At 37.3% G+C, this 21,245-nt stretch overlaps 1 protein-coding gene across 3 annotated transcripts in view; it reads right to left on the bottom strand.

The window, feature by feature from the left end:
• The window catches only part of DNAAF9 (dynein axonemal assembly factor 9), a 161,667-nt gene that overhangs the window by 103,880 nt on the left and 36,542 nt on the right, over nucleotides 1–21,245 (bottom strand). For all 3 annotated transcript variants that reach the window (XM_074272830.1, XM_074272829.1, XM_074272828.1), the window contains exons 4-8: nucleotides 19,223–19,347; nucleotides 16,128–16,224; nucleotides 15,008–15,114; nucleotides 9,572–9,649; nucleotides 4,561–4,659 (exon numbers count right to left, since the gene is read on the bottom strand). In XM_074272830.1, coding sequence (XP_074128931.1) covers nucleotides 4,561–4,659; nucleotides 9,572–9,649; nucleotides 15,008–15,114; nucleotides 16,128–16,224; nucleotides 19,223–19,347 — 506 coding nt within the window. The remainder of the gene's footprint in view (nucleotides 1–4,560; nucleotides 4,660–9,571; nucleotides 9,650–15,007; nucleotides 15,115–16,127; nucleotides 16,225–19,222; nucleotides 19,348–21,245) is intronic.

The raw sequence follows: 21,245 nt of genomic DNA on the forward strand, positions 1-21,245 counted from the left end.
GCACTCTCTACCAAAGACATTCCTCAGATTCTGTCCTGGGTCCTCTTCTTTTCTCCCTCTAGACTACTTCACTTGGTGATCTCATCAGCTCTCATCATCTCTATACTACTAATTCTCAAACCTAACAATTCTGCCCAAACCTCTCCAGTATATACAGTTTCACATCTCCCAATGTCTTGCAGACATCTTGAGTTGGATATTCTTTTTTTTTTCCCTGAGGTTGGGGTTAAGTGACTTGCCCAGGGTCACACAGCTAGAAGTGTTAAGTATCTGAGACCAGGGTTGGTGCTCTATCCACTGTGCCACCCAGCTGCTCAAACTCAACACGTCTAAAACCAAACTATCTTACTCCCTAAACCCTCTTGCCATCCTATCCGTCCCCATTTCTGTAGAGGGGCCACATCCTCCTCCCAGGTCCCTCAGGTTCCCAATTAGGTGTCATCTTCACACTCTCTCCCACTCCTACAGTCAATCTCTATTGATGAGGTCAATTGATTTCACCTTCACAACATTTCTCAAACAAGCCTTCTTCTCTCCTCTGACACTGCCTCATCACCTTATACCTTATATGCTGGTAGGTCTGCCTGTCTCAAGTCTCTCTCCACTCCAATCCATTCTCCATTCAGCCACTAAAGTGATTTTCCTGAAATGCAGATCCAATTATGTCACTCCTCTACTCAATAAACTCCAGTGGCTTGCTCCCCCTTTAGGATCTGGTACAAAGTTCCCTGTCATTCAAAACTCCTCATCACCTAATCTCCTCTTATCTTTCCAGTCTTCTGACACTTTACTCCCTGCTACCTATTCTTCAGTCCAGTGACATAGGCCCCCTGATTGTTCCATGAACACAACACTCCATCTCTCAACTCTGGGCATTTTCCTGCCTAAAAACCATGCCTGAAATGTTTCCCTTCCTCAGTTCCACTCAAAACTTCCCTGGCTTCTTTTAAGTCATGGTTAAAAATCTAATCTTTATAGGAAATCTTTTCCAAAAGCCTCTTAATGTTGGTGCTTTTCCCCTCTGGAGTTTTTCTATTTATCCTGTTCATAGTTTGTTTGTACATATCTATTAATTTGTTGTCTGCCCCATTAGACTGAACTCTCCCTGTGGACAGGGACTGTCTTTTGCCTCTTTTTATACCCTCAATACTTAGCACAGGTCCTGGAACAGAGAAGTAGATGTTTATTGCTTGATTGCCTGATTCGTTTTACTTTAAAATTAAGAAAAATGAACTTTAGGCAAAATGAGTTGGCACAAAATGAACTCTTACCAGCTTAATGACAGTTTAAATAAATATAACATCAAGGTAATCTGGCCTTTTCCCCTGCCTTCATCTCTTCTCTTTGCCTAAAAAGAAAGCCAGGGTCTATCTTTTGAGCTCCAGTCCAGGACAGTTGAGGTTAGGCCATAGTTATTCATGCCATAGAAAGCAGGAAATTTTATTAGAAGAATATCCTCACTATATGGTCCAAAAGCTTGGTCTGCTTCTTGGTTGCTAATACTGCTGACATGATGCCTTTGATTCTTGACTCCCTCCATCTCTCCCACTACACTGAGTCTGGAAACTGTTTTATATAATTTAGTTCAACTCATACACCAAAGAAGTCCCCATTATAAAATATCCAGCAAGTGGTCATCCAGTTTCTCCTTAAAGACTTTCAAAGAAAGGGACCACACTATCTTTTGGAGCAGCCCATTCCATTTTTGAACAGCTCTCATTATTAGAAAGTTTTCCCCAACATTCAGTCAAAATTTGCTTCTTTGCATCTTTAACCACGTGTTCCTAATCTTGCCCTCTGGAATCAAATAGAATATTAACTCTCATCCATATGACAAATCTCCAAATACCTGAAAGATAGTTATTATGTCCCCCAGCTCAGCCAATTCTTTTCCAGACTAAACACATCCATTTTCTCAAATGATTCTCATATGACATAGACTCAAGCAAGGCCTTTCATTATCTCAGCTATTCCTGTTTAAAGATACACTCTAGTTTATCAACGCCCTTCTTTAACTTGCCGTGCCCCAAAGTGAACACAATATTCCAGATGAGGGGAGATACAATGGGCCTATCATCTCCTTTTGCATAGAAGTGCTGCCTAATATAGAGTTGGAATGCACTAAACCCCCAGAGGTGCCATCAATGCCTTCACTATCTTATGCTTGTAATTAAAAAAAAATTTCAACTATTAGATTTAGCTCCATTTTCCCAGGGCACTAAGTTACTTTTGGATCCTGTCATCTGGCGTGTTTAACTCTCTCGTTCAACTTTGTATACTCTATAAGTAAATGAGCACATAAAGTAGGTGTTCATGCATGTCACTGCTAAAAATGATAAACAGAACATGGTCAAGGACAGATCTCTGGAGACATCCTGATATGTTGCCACTGAAGTTTTATCAACTAACTTTTTTGAGTCTAGCCATCCAATCAGTTCTGAATACATCTGATTGTATGACTGTCAAATGCTTATTATCTCTTCATCTTCTCCACAAGAAGAGAAGGATGATGGTAAAAAGGTCAATTGAGGATTTTTCAGGAGGAGAAGAGACATGGGCATGTTTGTAGGCAGTAGAAAATGAGCCTCTTCTCTTTCCTCTTCCATCTTCTGAAGAACAGAATTATGTCTAAGGCAACCCAAGGTGTTATTAGCTGCTGTTTTTGGCAGGAGGTTTACTAGAATCTAGCTAAGCTGTATCTGCAGCCTTCTCTTCTCCTAATTTAGTAAACCCATCAAAGAGGGAAACAAGGGGGGCCTGCTATGACTGGTTCTTCGTGATCTTTGCTTCTCTTTCTACATATTTACCACCATCTCTTTAATGATCTCTCTCTCTTAGAGTTCCTTCAGGAATCAGTCAATTCCATTGACCTTTAATTTGTAGACTATGAGCTCTTCTTTTTTGGAAATCAAAATACAATCTGCCCTTCTCAAATCTCTGCATTTCCCATTTTCCATGACCTTTCAGTCATCACTAGCAATGACTCAATCATCACATTCCCAGTTTTTTCAAGTCCTGGGAATGTTGTTCAGGCAGATGAGACCATCTGACATGGATTCATCAAGGACATCCAGTCCTCTTATTGTTTTTCTTCATTTATCTCACATATCTATTTCTTGTTGGTTACCCGTCAAAGCATTCCCTCAAAGCAAAGGCCCCACTCCTTCCTGCGGTCCTCTCCTTTCTTGCAATATAGCTTAAAACCCATACTTTTTGTTGTTGTTTAGCTTCCTTTGACTGCCTCAGTTCATTTGGATTTTAATATGCCTGAAACTATTTTTTACCTGAACCTACCAAACTTATATTCATTCTCTGTTACCTGGTCTTGTTTCTATCTTTTGTACATTTCTTTTTAAAATCTAAGGTGATAGGCAAGTTTCCCAATGCATCCACATTCAGAAAATTCCTCCTCCCTGGAACAAACTATTTCTCTTTTGTATCTTCAAAATTCTTCTTCAGCATCTCCCATCCTTCTTGGGATAACTTCACTGGAACATTTAGTCCAAGGGATCCTATCTAATTTTTTTTTTAATAAACTCTTTTAAATATGCTTTCCTAAAATCTAGGGTGCATGTCAGACAATATTCAGATTACCTCTCCTTTCCTATCACAAATTCAGGGTGGGAAAAGGCACTTTTTACCCACCCCAGGTTTCCATCATTCTCACCCCAACTATTAGTTCCTTCTCTGTGAGAATAAAATCCAAAAGAGAGAATCTTTCTCTTCTCTTTCCTCTTCCATCTTCTGAAGAATAGAATTATGTCTAAGGCAAGCCAAGGTGTTATTAGCTGCTGTTTTTGGCAGAGAAAGAGCCCCAGCAGATGTCTTAATGGCACAAGTCCCCTACCATTATTCTATCATGATTCTGTGAAGGCCTGTGATCTGTTTCCCAAACTTTTCATCTATGTTCTCTTTTTGTACAGGTAGTCTATAGCCCAACTTCTTAAATTTTGATTTCTGACCCTATATGGGGCTTTGTAACTGAATATGGGAATTGTGAAATTATGACTTACTATCAGTAAGTGTTTGATTTGTATATACCTTTTTTATATACCTATATATCCAGGGTCATGTAAAAATTTCTCAGGTGAAAAAGGGTTACAAGGGGAAAAGGTTTAAGAAGCTCTGTTTCTCCTTTTTTTTTTGACCCCCAATATGCTTTGATATCCTTCTATCCTTTATAAATTCACTGTTCCCTCTAGTTTCCTGAGTGGAAAGGGCTCTCAGAGACCAGGCTAGCACAAATATGCTACTTACACCTCTGGTCAGTGAGAGACCTAACTACCAAGGTCTTGTTAGTTAAGAGCAAATTTCACAGCTAAGACAGAGAACTCTGTTCTCCAAAGACTCAAGAAGCAGCGTGCCAACTCGTCCAAAGCAACTATCTGGCAAAATCTAAAGCTTCAACAGTGGAGATCAATCAATAGTAACAACTGTAAATTTCAAAAAATGAGATGCTCAAAATATAAACCAACTAACCCTCTATCATCCTTTGTAACCCTCCCCCCAAACATTTCTTCCTCACTCCTCATATTCTCCTCCTTAACAATACATACATACCTCACTCGCCTGGAACTCCGAAAGTTCCAGTAGGAAGGGAATTTCTGTGTCAAAATTAGCAAAGAAATTGGTCCACTGGTATTCAAAAATACTTAAATCCTAAGGGGAAAAAAAAAACAGAAAACAAAATTTGTTGGCTTATAAAAATATACATAAAGCGGGGTACTTCAAAATACAGCCCTTTGAAACAAAATCAATGTAATGGATCACATGGTCAAATATTGACAAAGTCAAAAGGCATCTCATAAAAACATTCTGTACTGATTAGAGGAATGCAGTAGAATGTAAGGTGAGTCTGTCTGGAAGCCCACATAAGGACCTTTAGACCCCAAGCACCAAAAGGATCTCATTCTAAGATGATCAGGTCTACCAAATACAACCCCCTCAGGCAGCCCTCTGGCGAAGACCTCAGTGTTTCTGCCCTCATGGGTGACAGGATCTCCTAGTCCAAGGAGCAGCCCTAGCTTCTATTAAAGGGAAGGAACATCAGCCAAGTTTCATTCTGAATTTGCAGGAACCACTCCCAACTCCTTCTCTAATCTAAGTCTAAAAATATATCTCTGAGTCCTCAAATGGCGACTTTCTGACTCCCTTCCTTCTACCTTCTGGTCACTAAGAAGTTATTGCTATTAGAGGAAGGTGTGGCTCTGGGACTAACATTCCCTGACCTACCCCCAAATTTAAGAATCTATTTTCTTTATGCAAGGTTTCAGAAAAGGTGAGGGTGAGATTCAGGACCCTTCATTGCAGCTCATTCACCCAACCTTTCGGTGGCTTCTTTCTAATTATTTGACTTTGATTCTAAAGAGAAATTAAGTAAATAAGGAGCTAAATACAAGGAAAATCAAGAAACCCCAAGTTAGGGAAGTCGGCAGTTAACTGGAGGATCTGAAAAATTTATTATCAAAACCAGGCTTGGCTTTCATGATCAAAATGCCCAAGATAATGAATGAAAAATAATCTACCTCAGAATGGACACTGTAATTGAAATGGTAATTCTAGTGTCCCACCTATTAAAGATAACAACACTGATTTGTTAAATACTAAGTCTAGACAGATAAGCAAGATCAAGAAGTAAAACACAGTACTCCAGTGTTTGATAAACTGTAGAATACTGCTGGGAAAGATGGAAAGCAATCTGGCAGAAATTAGTTTTAGATTAATATTTTACACAACAAATCCCAAATTACCTCCAAACGGACATGTGACCTAATAATAAAAAGGAAAATCATTTTTAAAAACTATAGGAAAATGGAAGAATGTATCCATTACATATGTCTGGGGGAGGGGAGATAACTTCTTAGCTAAATAAGCAACTAAAGTGATCATAAGAAATTAAAATATCCTACATGTCAAATTTAAAAAATTTTGTATGATCAAAATCAATGGATCTAGAAAACTAGAGAAAAATATTTACATCCAATATTTTTGCTAAATGTGATTTTTTATTGGTAACTGGCACAAGTACATAAAAATACACAAGCTATTCCCTAAAAGATAATTGATCGGGGCAGCCAGGTGGCGCAGTGGATAGAGCACCAGCCCTGAAGTCAGTAGGACCTGAGTTCAAATTTGATCTCAGACACTTAACACTTCCTAGCTATGTGACCCTGGGCAAGTCACTTAACCCCAAATGCCACAGGAAAAAAATATATATATAATTGATCAAAGATATGAAGTTTTTGCAAACTATCAATAATCACATTTAAATGATTCCTTTTCACTAAAATGATAACTATAAATTAAAATAATTCTAAGATTTCCTTTAACTCCAACCAACATGGCAAAAATGATAAAAGACAACAACAAACATCATTGGAAAAGCAATACTTATATATTGATGGTAAAGCTTTGAAATGGGCCATTCATTCTGGAAAATAGTTTGAAATTATGTGAAAGAAGGCTGTGTAGATCATAATATACCAAATATACAATGACAATGAAGATTAGAGAGGAAAAAAGTTACAATACTCTGACATGATCTATTAAATCCCATTTTTGGTCACACACCACAAGGAAGTCAAAGATGGGAAGAAAGCCCCCATATATAATAAAATATTAATAGCAGCACTTTTGTAGTAGCAAAAAACCTGGAAACAAAGGAATTTGCATCATTTGAAGAATGACTAAACAAATTGTAGAATATCTATATTAAATATATTACACAATGAATATGATAAATTTGGAGAAACATGAAAAGATATTTGTGAACTGATGAAAAGTGAAGTAAGCAGAACCAGAGAATATTCCCAATCAATCAATAAGCATTTATTAATGCTTACTACTATTTGTCTGGCACAGAGACACGTGTGGGCATATAAAGACACAAACAAAACAATGCCTAGACTCAAGCAATTTACATTCTACAGGGGGGAGGGGGAACTATGTGTACATGTAAGTAAGCACAAAATAAATACCAAAAATACAAGTATATTTGTAAAATACACAAATGTATACAGAAATCATGAAGTAAAAGTATATATAAAGTAAATACAAAGGGATTCTTCAACAAAATCCTATGTTTGGACACAGAGTGCACCTCAGCTCTTAGAAGATCCCTGTCCATGAAGATACCCAGCTATATTCCTCAGTTTCCCTACAGTATCTGCTAGGTTCTTAGTTAAAGAGCTTTGTTTTATCCTTAGTGTCCTCCTCCATTTCATCCAGAAATGAGACTAATGGATAGTTCTATTTTACCAGGGGATCAAAATCTTGGTTTGAGTACATTACAGGAAGGGTAGTAAGAATCATTTGTATTATCAATTCTGAAGTCCCAAATAACAAATGATATTTCTAATAGTAGGTCTTAGATTCACTTAGATTCACAGTGCCAAATGGTGGTCATCCATTCATTCTCTCCCTTACATATCCATATCCCTTGGATCTGCCAAACTAAAGACAAAATATCTTGCAAGACAAAACCTCTTAAGACATTAAAGTCTTAGATGTCCCCTGGACTGCAGGAGCATAATAGTTAATGTGCAAAACAGAGAAGCTTATCTCCAGCCCCTTTCCCCTCCACCCCATCACAACATTGCAAATCACTTTCAACAAAGCTTTTGATTACACAAAATCATTTAATCACAAAGTGAATGAATGAAGACCCAAAGGAGAGATGGAGTATCAAAGAATGAGGGTACTAAGGAGGACAAACCTATAGCTGATAGGAAAAGGAGAGGGCACAGAGAAAGCTTAGAGATGGATCCAAGCAGGCAAATACCAAAATCGTCTTCTCTTAAAGATCTCTAGAGACAAAAGATTCCACAGCATCACTTTAGGATCATTCAATGCTTACTTTATCACTCAAGAAATTGCTATGTTCAACCCAAATTTTTGCTGTTGTAATTATAATAAAAATCCTCAATGTCTGCTTTATAAAATAAACTTCACAGACCTGAAGATAGGGGTCTACACCTACTACCAGGTACTTAGTAGATCATCAAGCATCTAATTCAACATGTTCGCTGTATAGTTGAGAAAACTAATGCCCAAACAAGTTGTGTGACTTTCCCAGGTCACAGAGGTCAGCACCGCTTAGCCTTGGGCAAGCAAGCTCAGCATCTTACCCATTGCTTTTCTGTGGTACTGATCCTTCATCTTTGGGAGTATTTTGATAAATCTTTTTCTGTAGAATCTTTGAGAAAGAGCATGTTGGACATGGTCAATATATTGTTTGGTTTTACAAAAATGCTTTTTTTAACTTTACTTTTTAAACTTTGTTTTTGAGGGAGGATATATCTTGGACAGGAGAAAAAAATTTGCCAAATGATCCAGATTCCTAAAGTTTCCTACTCGAGTCATTCTTTAGGAACTTTTCTCTACACTCAAAAAAATTCAAGATCAAAAAGAAGAAAAGATATTAAATCTGCAAATGGTACACACACAAAAAATACCTACAATTAAAAACCTACAGTAAAACAAAAGTAAAAAAAAAAAACAAAACCAAATCTTCCCTAGGAAATTACCCTAACGCTCCTTAGTGAAGAGAACCTTGCTTCACAAAGTCATTATGAGGAAAACACCATGTAAGACATTTGCATACTGTAAACATAATTATGGGAGTTATTTAGCAAACAAAGACAATTCAAAGCCATTTGAGACCAATTCTGTGGCTATGCATCTTCATGACCACTAAGGGGCACTGCTGAGCCACTTCCCCCAGACATCCTTTCTAGACCAAATTACATTATTTTCTAGCTGGAACTTAGCTTGTCAGCTCATCCTTTGTGCTCCTTTTTGCAAGATCAGATAAAGCTCTGCACTCAAAGTTTCTTGTGCCGAATCCAAAGGGGTTGCAGGGGAGCTCCATTTGACTTCCTGTACCCCGAACCTGCCACTAGACTTCAATTAACCCTAATTTCATTTAGTTACCCCAATTCTAGATCTCATCAATACTACCAAAAGGGATATCATGGAATGTATCCATCTTCTCAGTTTATGTTCCCTGAGGTGCCCTTTCTAAAATTAAGAAAGCAATAAAGCACTAACTACATGAAGGAGCCCATGGTGCATGGGTGACACTCCATGAGTAGCTGAAGATATTTCCTCAGGTAGGGATATGAAGCTGTGGATGAAACAGTGTCATTTGATAATGAAGCAATCAGCACCAAAAAGCAGGATGGCCAAGGTCTGGGGAGCGACAACAATGTGCCTTGTTCCTGGACAATGGCTGAGTAAGTTATGCTAGAGGAATATAATAAAATATAAGAAGCACAAAATGAAATAAGCAATATGAAGAATTCAAATAAATGCACAAAGGCATGAGGTAAACCTAAGTGAAGAAAGTAGAACTATCTGACCTTGAACAGGTAACCAAAATCATCTGCTCCTCAAAGACCAAATCCAGATCCTGGAAATTATTAACGGCCATGGGCAGACAGACAGTTAGGGAGCCCCTTATTCTGCTGAACTAAAGCCAAGAAAAAACCTCACTCATTTGTGCAAATCCAGTCTCCCTGGAGTACATTAACTGGATCTGGCCTAGGAGACATGTAGAGTTAAACTTTATTACCTGGGACAGCAAATTCTCCAGTGACACGGGATCCATCCGGCTATAGGCTTTCCACAAGTCCAAACTTACATCCTGCAGCTGAAACATAAGAGACCAAAACAGTGAAAGTCAGAATTGTAAGAACCCTTAAAATCATCTTCTGTTCCACAAGAGGATCCTGGAGCCCATGGGCCCAGCAAGGACTCCCATCCTCTGCAGGACTAGTGCTATACAGGAAAAGCATGGAAAACAGAAGTAGGGATCAAACTATAGAAGCTAATATTTTAATAAACAGATCAAAAATTGCCCCTGTGAAGGAAGCTTGTCTGCTTCATGAAAATCACCTTGGGAGACCCGACTGTTTATTCTAATGATCCTCAAGTATTCTTTAAAATGCAGCGCATTCTATTGACCATCTTCATCAGGGCATGGATTTGATTTTTAGGCATAGCCAATATTTTCAAAAGTAAGTAAAGTCCAAAGAATAAAGTGACTGGTACCATTTTTTTTGGGGGGGGGGGGAACCACCTATGTTTTTGAGATTAGTTTTCTTGTGTGGTTCATAAATCAGGACAGAAAATGATTTCCAAAAATGTTTCAGTAATGGGAGCTTTTTTTTTTTTTTTTTTTTTTAAATTAAGCTCCCTCAGATGAATACTTAGTTAAATGGGTCCTTGTTTATTTGTTTCCATGAGAAACAACAATGACAAGAATGGATTTATATGGAACATTAAGGTTTACAGATGAAATTTACCAAAATTATGAAGAGAAAAGAATACTTCTTAGAAGATCAAGAGATGTCTGACTAAGGCAATGGCTGGTTTCCAATTTTCCCAACTGGATTTCCCTAGTGGAGGTTCTTCTCACTCAAACAAATGCAAGTGTTCTGTGTTTTAGTGACAGAAACCAGACTCTGGAATTAGAGCCCTGGGTGTGGGAATTCTTTTCTCCATTCATGTACATGTAGCTCTCCCCAAGTCACATGTTTTTCATGAATTGAGGCACTGAAAAAATTCATCACCCAAATGGCCAAACTTTTGGGAATGGGCTTTTCTGAATGTAGCTTAAGTGGACCGAGATTACAGGCACATATAGACTTATTAGGGGGTCTGGTTGGGAAGCTGCATAATGTTCGACTGTTGTTGGACCAATATTCAAAGAATTTGGGGCTCTCCCTATTCATCACTGTGTGACCTACTAAATTCTAAGGCCACACTATATGTAAGCCTCAATAGAGAATTTCCTGTTGTATGCATAGAAAAGCAGTTATTTTATCATCTTTTTTATTATCTTTCTTCTGAAGGCATTTTTTAGTCATCCTACTTCATAGGAAGGGAACCAAACTGTAATTTAAAAAAAAAATTACAGCTTAATGCAAAGAAAGGAAAAATATCATTCTCAAAGGGTAAAGCAAGGTGGAAAGATTATTTCAGATTTTTCCAGTATCAGAGACTAGGAGTGGTGGGAAATCTGGGAGCAAAACACTGGAGTGAAGGCAGGTAAAATATGAATAGAAAAAAAATTGAGTAGAAAATAAAGGAGACCTATTTTTAAATTTTGTTATTATTTGTTAATTTATTTTACTTAATTTCTTATTGGTAGTTGAAGGCAATGCAGGAAAACTTCAGTTATACTTTTAATCTCTTGTGGGTTGGGGGATCCACGGGAAAGCAGAATAAGCATCTTTGTGTGAATGGGAGAATTCAGGACTTAATAAAATCTCAAAAGGAAATTTTGTATTTTATCTTCAGAAAATCCAAAGGCACATACTATTTCATTTACACTTCAGGGAAAAAACTACCAAGAAGGTGAATCTAGTAATGCTACTATTGCTATCTTCAGAGAAGTATGTAATTGGAAAACATGGTATCATTTCTAAATGTATAGAACTATAACCTGTGCTGTGCTGGCCCCAAAAGGCTTGTTTCTGCTTCTGTACTCTAGATGGTATAGGCTCTCCTAGAAAGGGCATTTTGGGTACCTTACTACTTTGCTTATCTGTTCGCTCCTCTAAATTTACCAAAAACTGACCTCCTGCTGCTATCTTTCTGGGACTATCTATATAAACACCATTATTACTAGACTGACAAAATAACTCAACTTGGGAAGAAGTTTAGAAATAATTCTCATCATGTGATGGTTATCTGTCTCATGGTATTAGATACTATGATGAGGCTCTGGGTTAATAATATCAAATAAGGATTAGATTAAAATACTGGAGATTTTTAGCCTAGAGAAGAGAGAACTTGGGATAGGAGGAATAAGGGGGTCCATTAGATATATCCAAATATTTGAAAGTTGTCATGTTGAAGAATTGTCAAATATATTTATTCTGTTTCACTCCAAAGGATAGAACCAGGAGCCAATAGTAGAAATTTCCAAGAGGCAAGTTTAGACTTGGTCTTAACAATGACAACTGGCTCAGAGTAGAACAGGTTACTTCAGGAGTTGCTGGGTTATCTCCCAAAGAGAGAACTTCTGGCAGGGACTAGATGACTAATTGTTGAGTATGTTATGATGGGGATTACTTTGGGGCATTTTTATGTGTTGTTGTTGTTGTTTTGTTTTCTTGGCAAAGATACTGGAGCAATTTGCCTTTTCCTTCTTCAACTCATATTATAAATGAAGAAATGGAGGCAAACAGGGTTAAGTAACTGGCTCAGGAGCACATAGCTAAGAAGTGCCTGGGGCCAGATTTAAACTCAGGAAAATGAATCTTTCTGACAGGTCCAGCACTCTATATACTGTGTCTCTTTACTCCCCCAACTAGATGGCTACTGAAGTCCATTCAAACGCTAAAAGTAATGTGATTCTATGCAGTATTCATACTTTCTTCCTATCCAATCACAGAAATAAAATTTTATTAGGAAGTTCCCTCTCACTGGAAATCTTCCAACAGAGGATGGATGATTGATCACTTGTCAAAACTGTTTATCCATTGGAGATTCCTTCTTCTTCCAACTCAGGAATTCTGTGACTTTTGACTTGGAAAATAATAGATTAATAGCTGACAGAAAGAAGAGGTATGATCTAGGTAGATTATGTCCTTTAGAAAACTCTTGTGATAAAGCCATTGGCTATCCTTTGATTCAGAGAACTTAGTAAATATTTCCTGGTCAGTCTGTTCAATGTATTTTAAAAACTTTGCTAATTATGTTAACTTTATAGGTTTAGCCTCTATGTAGCAGCCAATCAGTTCTACCTTGTCTCACTATACTATTATCTCTTTTAATTCCAGTCAATTTATTTAGTGTCTTTTCTTGAAGTGTGGTAGTGGGAAAAAAAAAAGATTTTTTTTTCTTAAAGAGACCACACATTTATTGATAATATTAATAATAATATCTGGCTAAAAAAGAAATATATAATTTTTCTTTCTTTTTTTTTTTTTTTTTTTTTTTTGAAATAGAACTCAATTTATTCTAATTATAGTCAGTTGTAGTGGATTTCCAGGTAAGGGTTCCTTATCTTGAAAGAAAAGTCTATATCTACAAATTAGCATAGGTACAGTCAGGACCAGTGTTAGCTCCCTTGGGAATCCATTCTAGTTTAAAGAAACAATCAAAGTTGAGATCACAAACAAGGTGAACAATCTTGGAATTCTATAACCCAATGGGCAAAATGGAATACAAGAATCTATATTACAAAAATATTTATAGCAATACTCTATTTAAGCAAAGAACTAAAAACAAAGTACACATCCATCAACTGGGGAATGTCTAAACAAACCGTAGTTACCTGAATATAAAGGAACATTATTATAAGATAAAAAAGAAATATCAAATATTTAGAGAAGCTAAGGAAGACTTGAATGAACAGATACAGAATTAAATAATCTGGAGAATAATTTACAAGATGACCACAATAATGAAAAGGAAATAACTCCAAAAGGACCTCAGAACCCTGATCAACTCAGCCAGTGACTGACCAATCATGCCTTCAGAAGGCTGATGACCCATGTGAGTTTCTTGCCTCTTGACAGAGAAGACATGGACTAAATGAAGAAGAAGAACATTTTCAGATACAACCAACATGTGGATTTGTTTTGGTTGACTATATTTGTTTATTATAAGAGAGGAAATTCCTGTGTGAGGGGTTGGGATAATGGAGAGGAAGTGGATAGTGATAGAATATGCAAAAAGAAAGAAAAGAACATCAGTAAAAAATAAAAAAATACATGGAAGAAAATGAAAATTTCAGAAGGGAATTAAACTAGGCAATTTTGCTACTACTCATTAAAGTTAATATATAGGTTTTAAAAACAAATTTTAAGAGATTCATATGCATTTTTTCTTTTGCTCTTTATGTACCACTTATTACATATTGAAAATGTTTGTTCATTATTCTCAAGTTCATAACAGAAAAGTATTTTTATAAAATCACTGTTTTACATAAAATTTTTTTGTTCTTTGTGTATGGAAAATTGATGCTTATCAAGTTCATAATCAAAAAGGGAAAAAAAAATAGAAAACCATTTTTTGAAAAAGCCAAGCAGGCTCAAGGCAGTGAAAGAAAAATGAAAGAAAGGCAGTGAAAGAAAGGTAGGACAACTGCCTTTGGGTAGAGCCTCACCCTTCCACAAGATAGAAGCAAAAGTGAATAGTTCTTAACCCTATAAATTAAATAGTACAGTGTTAGGATTAAATTAAAGCTGAGAAAGGACTGCAGAAAAAGCAGAAAGTAACAAAAATTGGTCTGCATATGAGCTTTGACAGTCATTTACCCCTCAACTTCCAAAAAGGATATTAGTATCTTCTCCCTATGAAAGTGATCTTTCCTTATTGAAATCTCATATTGCACTTGGCCTCAACTTCCCCTATGTACTTATCATGATCAGTCTTGTATCCTAGCTGGGGGTATCGAGGTAATGCTCCCATAATTCAGAAAGAACTGGACCTGGAGATAGGAAGATCTGAATCAAATCCAGCCTCAGACATTTATTATCTGTGGGACCCTGCGATGTCACTTAACCTGTGTGCTTCAGTTTCCTCATCTGTAAAATGGAAATGATAACAGCAGCTATTTCTCAGGATTATAATGAGGACCAAATGAGACAATGATTATAAAGTACTTAGCACGCTGCCTTGCTCATAGCAAAGTAGATACTATATAAATGTTCGTAAACAAGAATATTCCTGTTTATTACCACGTAGGCTCCCAGAAGGCAGCATTTGTGTCTTATTGTCTCCCCAGTACAGGGAGAGCCTTATACTTAGGAAGCACTTGGAATGAATTGAAATATAAAGGGAAAAAATCTCGTTATTTTAGGCATTGGAAGATTGAGGACTGCCATTAAAATACATACTTCCAGTATGTACATACTTCCAGTACCCTTATTCACTTCCTACATGATATTAACCACTCTAAAATGTCATTGTGATTTGTGACCTCCCAAGAAAATGGTACATCAACTCTATCAGTTCTGTGTGTTGATCAAAGACAAAATAATTTTAAATATACCTGATATTTCATGGTAAAAAATCCATCCCCACCAATGCCTTCAAGTGCAAAAGCCTGAACGATTGGCCACTTCTCCACCACAAACATATCAAATATCTGCAGGTGACCTAGAAGAAGCAAACACAGGAGAATCTATTATAATATAGCTTGTTGTCAGCCCTGCTCTAATAGACATACCAGTCTCACCCTGACCTACCACGATTATTAGCCTGCCTCTAAGGAAGGCATCAGGCCTGCTCTGACCTTCAAATTATAGGAAGTTCTTTTACTGTATTTTCACAAAGTTCTCATTCAGGAAAAATGCCACCACCACAAACCAGAAAATCCAATGAAGTCATCATAGATTGGAACAGGGAACAAATAATTCAAGAAGAAAAAACAATGTAAATATTCATAATCCAAGCAAATCATTTAGAGATAGCTACAATTTGTAACAATACCTTGTGTATAGTTTGTGGTTGGTGTTGGGAGAGTGTTACCAAAATTCTCTGTAAATCATACAAATCCATATCTCATTGTAATAAACTTTATCTAATTTGTTGTTTTTTTTTTCTTCCTAGGGAGAAAAGTGCCAAATAACTGTTCTGTTGCAGACATCTTGCATCATTTAGTAGATATAATTATAATAGACTCAAGCTTGGCTTCTATCCCACAGGAAACATGGCCAGCCAACTTCCCCAGTCCCAAAAAAGGGAACCTGCCAAGCCAAAAGAATTCCTCCTTCCTTACATAGAAGCTCTGAGATAAAAACTTCTTGGAAAACACAAAATACCGCTGGACTTAGCCAATCCTTTTTCTTTTACATATAATTTTTAACATATCTGCCAAGTCAGCCTTCTCTTTCACACAGTTATCCTAATGACTTGTTTCTAAAAAGCAAGAGCTCCCTCAAGAAGTCCCATATTTAGAGCTATTAAATAAGGGTGTCTGCAGCACAAATTCCTGACTAGGCAGTTCTACCTGCCTGGGAGCAGTCACTGATGCATCGCTGCTAATTATAACGAAGGGACAGCATGGCGAAGAGTGACAATCACCCTTCTGTGTGCCCAGCACAAGGGGCTCACGACTGCAAGGCCGAGGCTGGTCACCCACACAAGCATCACTTGTCCTCGTTACTCACCTTGAGAACTATAGGGTATGCCGATTCGGCTACAGTCTCGAACCATGTCCACAAAGCTTGCAATTTTAAATTCCTCAGCGGCTTCTTCATTTTTATACTAGAGAGAAAATGAAACCAGTGAATCAGAGAGCTAGTGGGGAGCCAGTCTGACCAGAGGAGGGGAAATGACTTGCTCACGATCCTCTCTAGTTAGGAGCAGAGCTGGTTTGGTTTGGTTCCCAGGACCCCCATTCCAGGGCCCCTTCCATTGCATCACATTGACTTTAAAAATAACTTCTCAGAAATAACTAGTTTTACAATCCACTCCCCAGATCGTCTCTGCCAGTAAGCATGATTTTCTATCACAAACGACTTCGCCACCATCCAGAAGAAGTAACAAATGAGTTTGCCAAATGACCTGTGAAGAGTTGGAGCTTCTCAGCAAAAGACATCCAGAGGTGGAAGTACAAAGACTGCCCATCTACATAGCAGCCAGATATGAGGAGAAGGCAGGGCCACCTTCTGGGACATGACGATCCACAGCAGCAGGCCCACTTAGTCAGGAAGCCAGTGCTCCTGGACCTCTGAATGGGGCCTTTCAGAAGCAATAGCATTATTCCAGACAAAGAAACATTTTAAGGGTTGGCTGTTAAGAGAGCACAATGCTCCAATCCCAATTTTTGTTGGTTTAATAGAAAACACAGTAGAATACGCTACAATTAAAACCAAGTCATTTCATTTAGCAGAGGAGGGAGCTTCTCCCCTGCTGAGCAGAGGAGGGAGCCAAGATCACTAACTATTAAGAGCTCTGGTTCAAAAATTCCTCTTGCCTCTGCTCTGGATGCTTTGCCCCTGTATTAAAAAGGCCCTTGCCCTGCATGCCTTCCCTTCCACTTTCCTCTAGAAACAAAGCACTATCACCTTCATTCAATTGATGATTTTCAATCTCTCTTTACATATTTATTACTTCCTATAAATATGCCCAGGTCGTCCCCCACTTTGAATTGACCTTACCAATCACCCTCAGCAGATCAGCCAAAAATCTTAATAAGTGCCATCCTCTAGAATTCCAAAGGCAGCATCAACCTGACAATATCACTACATAATGAGAGAACTTTTAAGTAGCAGCAAGAGAAAAATTCAGCCAATAACAAGTCCTGTTCCAGAAGCAGAAACAGATTCTGCTTGCCTTCTCATTTCTCAAATATAAGGAGAATGGAGTTCTACTAAAAACCAGTCCATGACGTCTAAGTGGTATTTGGAACCCTTCAATCTGAGTTCTCCTTGTTTTTCTTAGCTGAGTCTGCTATAATCAGGTCTAGAAAGGTATCATCATTGTGAATAGGTTGGGACAAAAAAAAGAATCACTTAATTATATAAACTCTTCCAAAAAGAAGAAAGAATCAAGAGAAAAACTGTGAGCAAAATTAATCTAGTGGTATAGATCTCATTAGGATAAACAGATATATTTGATAAATTCTCATTGTTAGCTAGATTTTCTTTTAAAAATAAAATTAAGATTTGAGAGTTACAGGACAACAGATATGAAAGCATAAGAAATATTAAAGATCATAATCCAACCTTTTCACAAAGCTACAAATCCTTAACCCTTCAATAGCCACCCCAAATTCATACCAGAGTATATGTGAGTAAATCTATTTAACTACTTAGGAAAAAAAAAACCTAAATCCCATTCTTTCCAAACTATCCAAGCTCTTTTTCATTTACAGCTAGAAGAAATCTTTCCCTCCTCTGAACTCTCATCTATTTTGTACAATATGAATTCAATTATAATGCAAGACAGGGTGTGAGATTTATGTACATGTTTTATCTCCTTTACTGTATGTACTGCAAATTCCTTGAGTGCCCAGAACAATGTTTCTGAACCCAGACAGAGAGCCTTGAACATGGTAGATGGTTAATAAATGTTCAACAATTGTTTGTACAAAAGCTTGAGGTAAAATAAATTTGCACCTGCCCTACTCATAGTCGGGGTTTGGATTGGCTGAAAGAGACCTAGAGCTCTGAGCAGAAGAGTTTCTACTCTGAAAATCAAAGTACCAAGCATGCTCTAGGACAGGAGTTCTTAACCTGGACTCCATGAACTTTAAAAAAAATTTTTGATACACATATTCCAATATAATTGGTTTCCCTTGCAATCCTACATATTTCATATATTTAAAACTATTATTCTAAGATGGGGCTTATAATACCAAAAAGTTAATCATATGAAAACAATAATTCCTGTTCTAAAAGCTAAGAGAATTGCTTCTTGAACAATATTAAGAACTTTTATATCTCATCATAACATACATTCTCACCTGAAAGAAAAATTTATGATTTTGCAACGGCTGTATTTTTTATATAGAAAAGAGGTTATTCTTTTGTTCTTTTGCTCTGAGGAAGGAAAATAACCCTTTCTCTCTCAGTTACTAAGCCTGAAAATGAGAGACCAAACCAACGTTTGATTAGCTATTGTAGCTGTTATGGGGCACATTTCTACTGGGCAAAGATTTTAAAAGTAAGATGCTGAAGGATGTTTCCTTCAGCAATTTTCACTCCAATATAAACACTGTTGCCATAAAAAAAAATTTTGTAAAGTACCTTTGGAACTGCATTTGAAATTTCCCAACAAAAATTTGAAAAAATAAGCACAAGATCAAGCTAACCACTTGGCTTTTAGGAGAGCTTGCACTGCTCCCAGGAACATGCTAAGTCATCAATCTCCACCTCCATTTCATGTAACCTCCATGTAACCTCCTGAAGGCAAGGAGTGAGAATAAGTAACTAAGTTGGCTGTGCAGATAAGGAGAGAGGATATAGGTCCCACTTTTTCTGTGCTCTCCTTCTTTAGTATCTGCTGCCCAGGGTAGGGCACACAATTTGCTTCCTAAAAGAGGCTCTTACCATTCCTAAGAGACTTCACACAAAAGAAAACAAGACCTAAGATAATGAATGTAAAGTGCTTTGTAAATCTTAAAGCACTAGAAAAATGTCCATTATTATAATAATTATTCCTCCTGAACTTAAACCACCTGCTCTGCAGCCTTGTTTCTTAAGTCAGTACCTCTTCACAGGAAGGATGTTCTCGGGGTACAATTCCATCATTTCCTCACCTCATTTTCAGTCATGCAGTGGATATGTAAGTTTTTCCAATGTGCTACATAGGACAACAGATAACGGTAATTCACAGGATTGCAGTACAGGTGAACACTGTCAGATTTGATCAATATAATTACATCTGTAAAAAAGAACAGAAACATGAACATTTTTTCCCTCCAGAGATATTATGAACAAAGAATAAACTTAATCATTTATTAAACAAGCTTATAAAATTCTGAAAAGTTGAATGAACCCTATTAATGATACTACATTTCTGTTATATTTTACAGTTAACCAAACTCTTTTTTCACAATAACTCTCGAAGAGGTATATTATGTCTTATTATTCCCATTTTGTGGAGAACAAACCGAGGCTAAGAGAGATTAAGTGATGTTACCCGGGATTATAAAAAGTAGGTAACAAAGTTGGGGCCTGAACCTAGGAACTTCTGACCCTATTTCTTCCCACCTCTGGCATCAATGTCTGAGATTGTACCATATTTGAAAGTTATACTGTGACTCAAAAAACTACTCTTTTCCTAAGAAAATCATTGTTAAAAGGCTTGGCAATTATCAGTGCTGTAAAATTACCCATGCATATATCTTGTAAATAAAAAGCTACAATAAAAAAAGGGGGGAAAAATCATTGTTATGCTCTTTAAGCATTGCAATTTAAAAATGTCTTGTCAATCAACACAGGATAAAAAAAAAGCTGATAAGTGGGGGAAAACTTTTGCATCAATTATCTCTGTGAAACTCTGGTACTAAAGTACAGATGGAATTGGTGTGATTAATAAAAGACTAGGATCTCAATAGTTAAAGAATATACAGATGAATAAATGCAAATGATCAACAAATTTCTTAATAATTAAAAAAATATCAAAATCACAAATAGTAAGAAATGCTGCTTTAAAAAAAACTCTGAGATTTCAACTCAAAAACCAAAATTCAGGAAAGGTGATTAAAAAATATAAAAAGTTAATATTTGGAAGGATTAAGGGAAGATAGGTACACTAATGCTATTCTGGAAAACAATTTGGTATTATGTCATTGAGTCAATTAGCATTTATCTCACTATGTGTAAAACACTGTGCTAAAGCCTAAGGATACAAAGACAGGCAAGAGCATACTTCCTGCCCTCAAGGAGCTCATTCCATAGGAGGATGTAAAGATCTATGTCCATGCAGATGGAAAGAAGGATAGAGGAAAGGCGCCAGCAGTGAGAGGTCAGGAGAGGTCCTATAGAAAGTGGGCTTTGAACCAAGAATGAAAGGAATGAAGGTGGAAGGAAACAAGATGGGAGTGAGGGAGTCTCCAGTTCCAGGAATGGCGCCCAGCCGGTGTGAAAGGCATGGAGTTGGGAAATGGGTGAAGAATGGCCAGTGGGCTGATGTAACTGGTCAGAGAGTTTGTGGAGGGAAGCAGAGTGGGATGCCTGGATAGCAGGAAGAGTCCAGCTTGGGAAGAGTTTTCAACATCAAACAGTCCTTATATATCTGACCTCAAAGGTAATAACTGAGCAGAGGCGTGGAAGGTCAGACCTGTAATCTCTGCAAATTACTCTGGCAGGTAACTAGATAATGGGCTGAGTGGGGAGAGAGGAAGGTCATTGCAATAACCCAGCTGAGAGGGACTGAGAGAAGATATCTAAAGAGATACAGAATCTCTAGCTACCTCTCTATCCCAGTGAAGAAGAGAGCAGAATTTGTTCCTATACTTTTAGCCCAGGGATCCCAAGAAAAGACACCATATACCCTAAAATATTCCCAGCAGCACTCTTTCTGGTAAAAGGGATGTATAAGCACAGTAAATGCCCAGTGACTGCAGAACAGCTGAACAGATTGTGATACGTGAATGGAACGGAGTATCACAGCCCCAGAAGACATGAAGAATAGGAGAAGCCTGGATTTCTTGTCTCTTTCACCCTCTCTCTAATCATAGTTGTTTGTATATGTGTCCTTTCTCTATGAAATGTTCCTTAAAAACAGAGTCTATGTTCTTTTGAGCTCTGTATTCTGAGAATGAAGCACAGGGCCTC

The sequence above is a fragment of the Sminthopsis crassicaudata genome, chromosome 6, assembly GCF_048593235.1.
Source record: "Sminthopsis crassicaudata isolate SCR6 chromosome 6, ASM4859323v1, whole genome shotgun sequence".
NCBI classification, from domain to species: domain Eukaryota; kingdom Metazoa; phylum Chordata; class Mammalia; order Dasyuromorphia; family Dasyuridae; genus Sminthopsis; species Sminthopsis crassicaudata.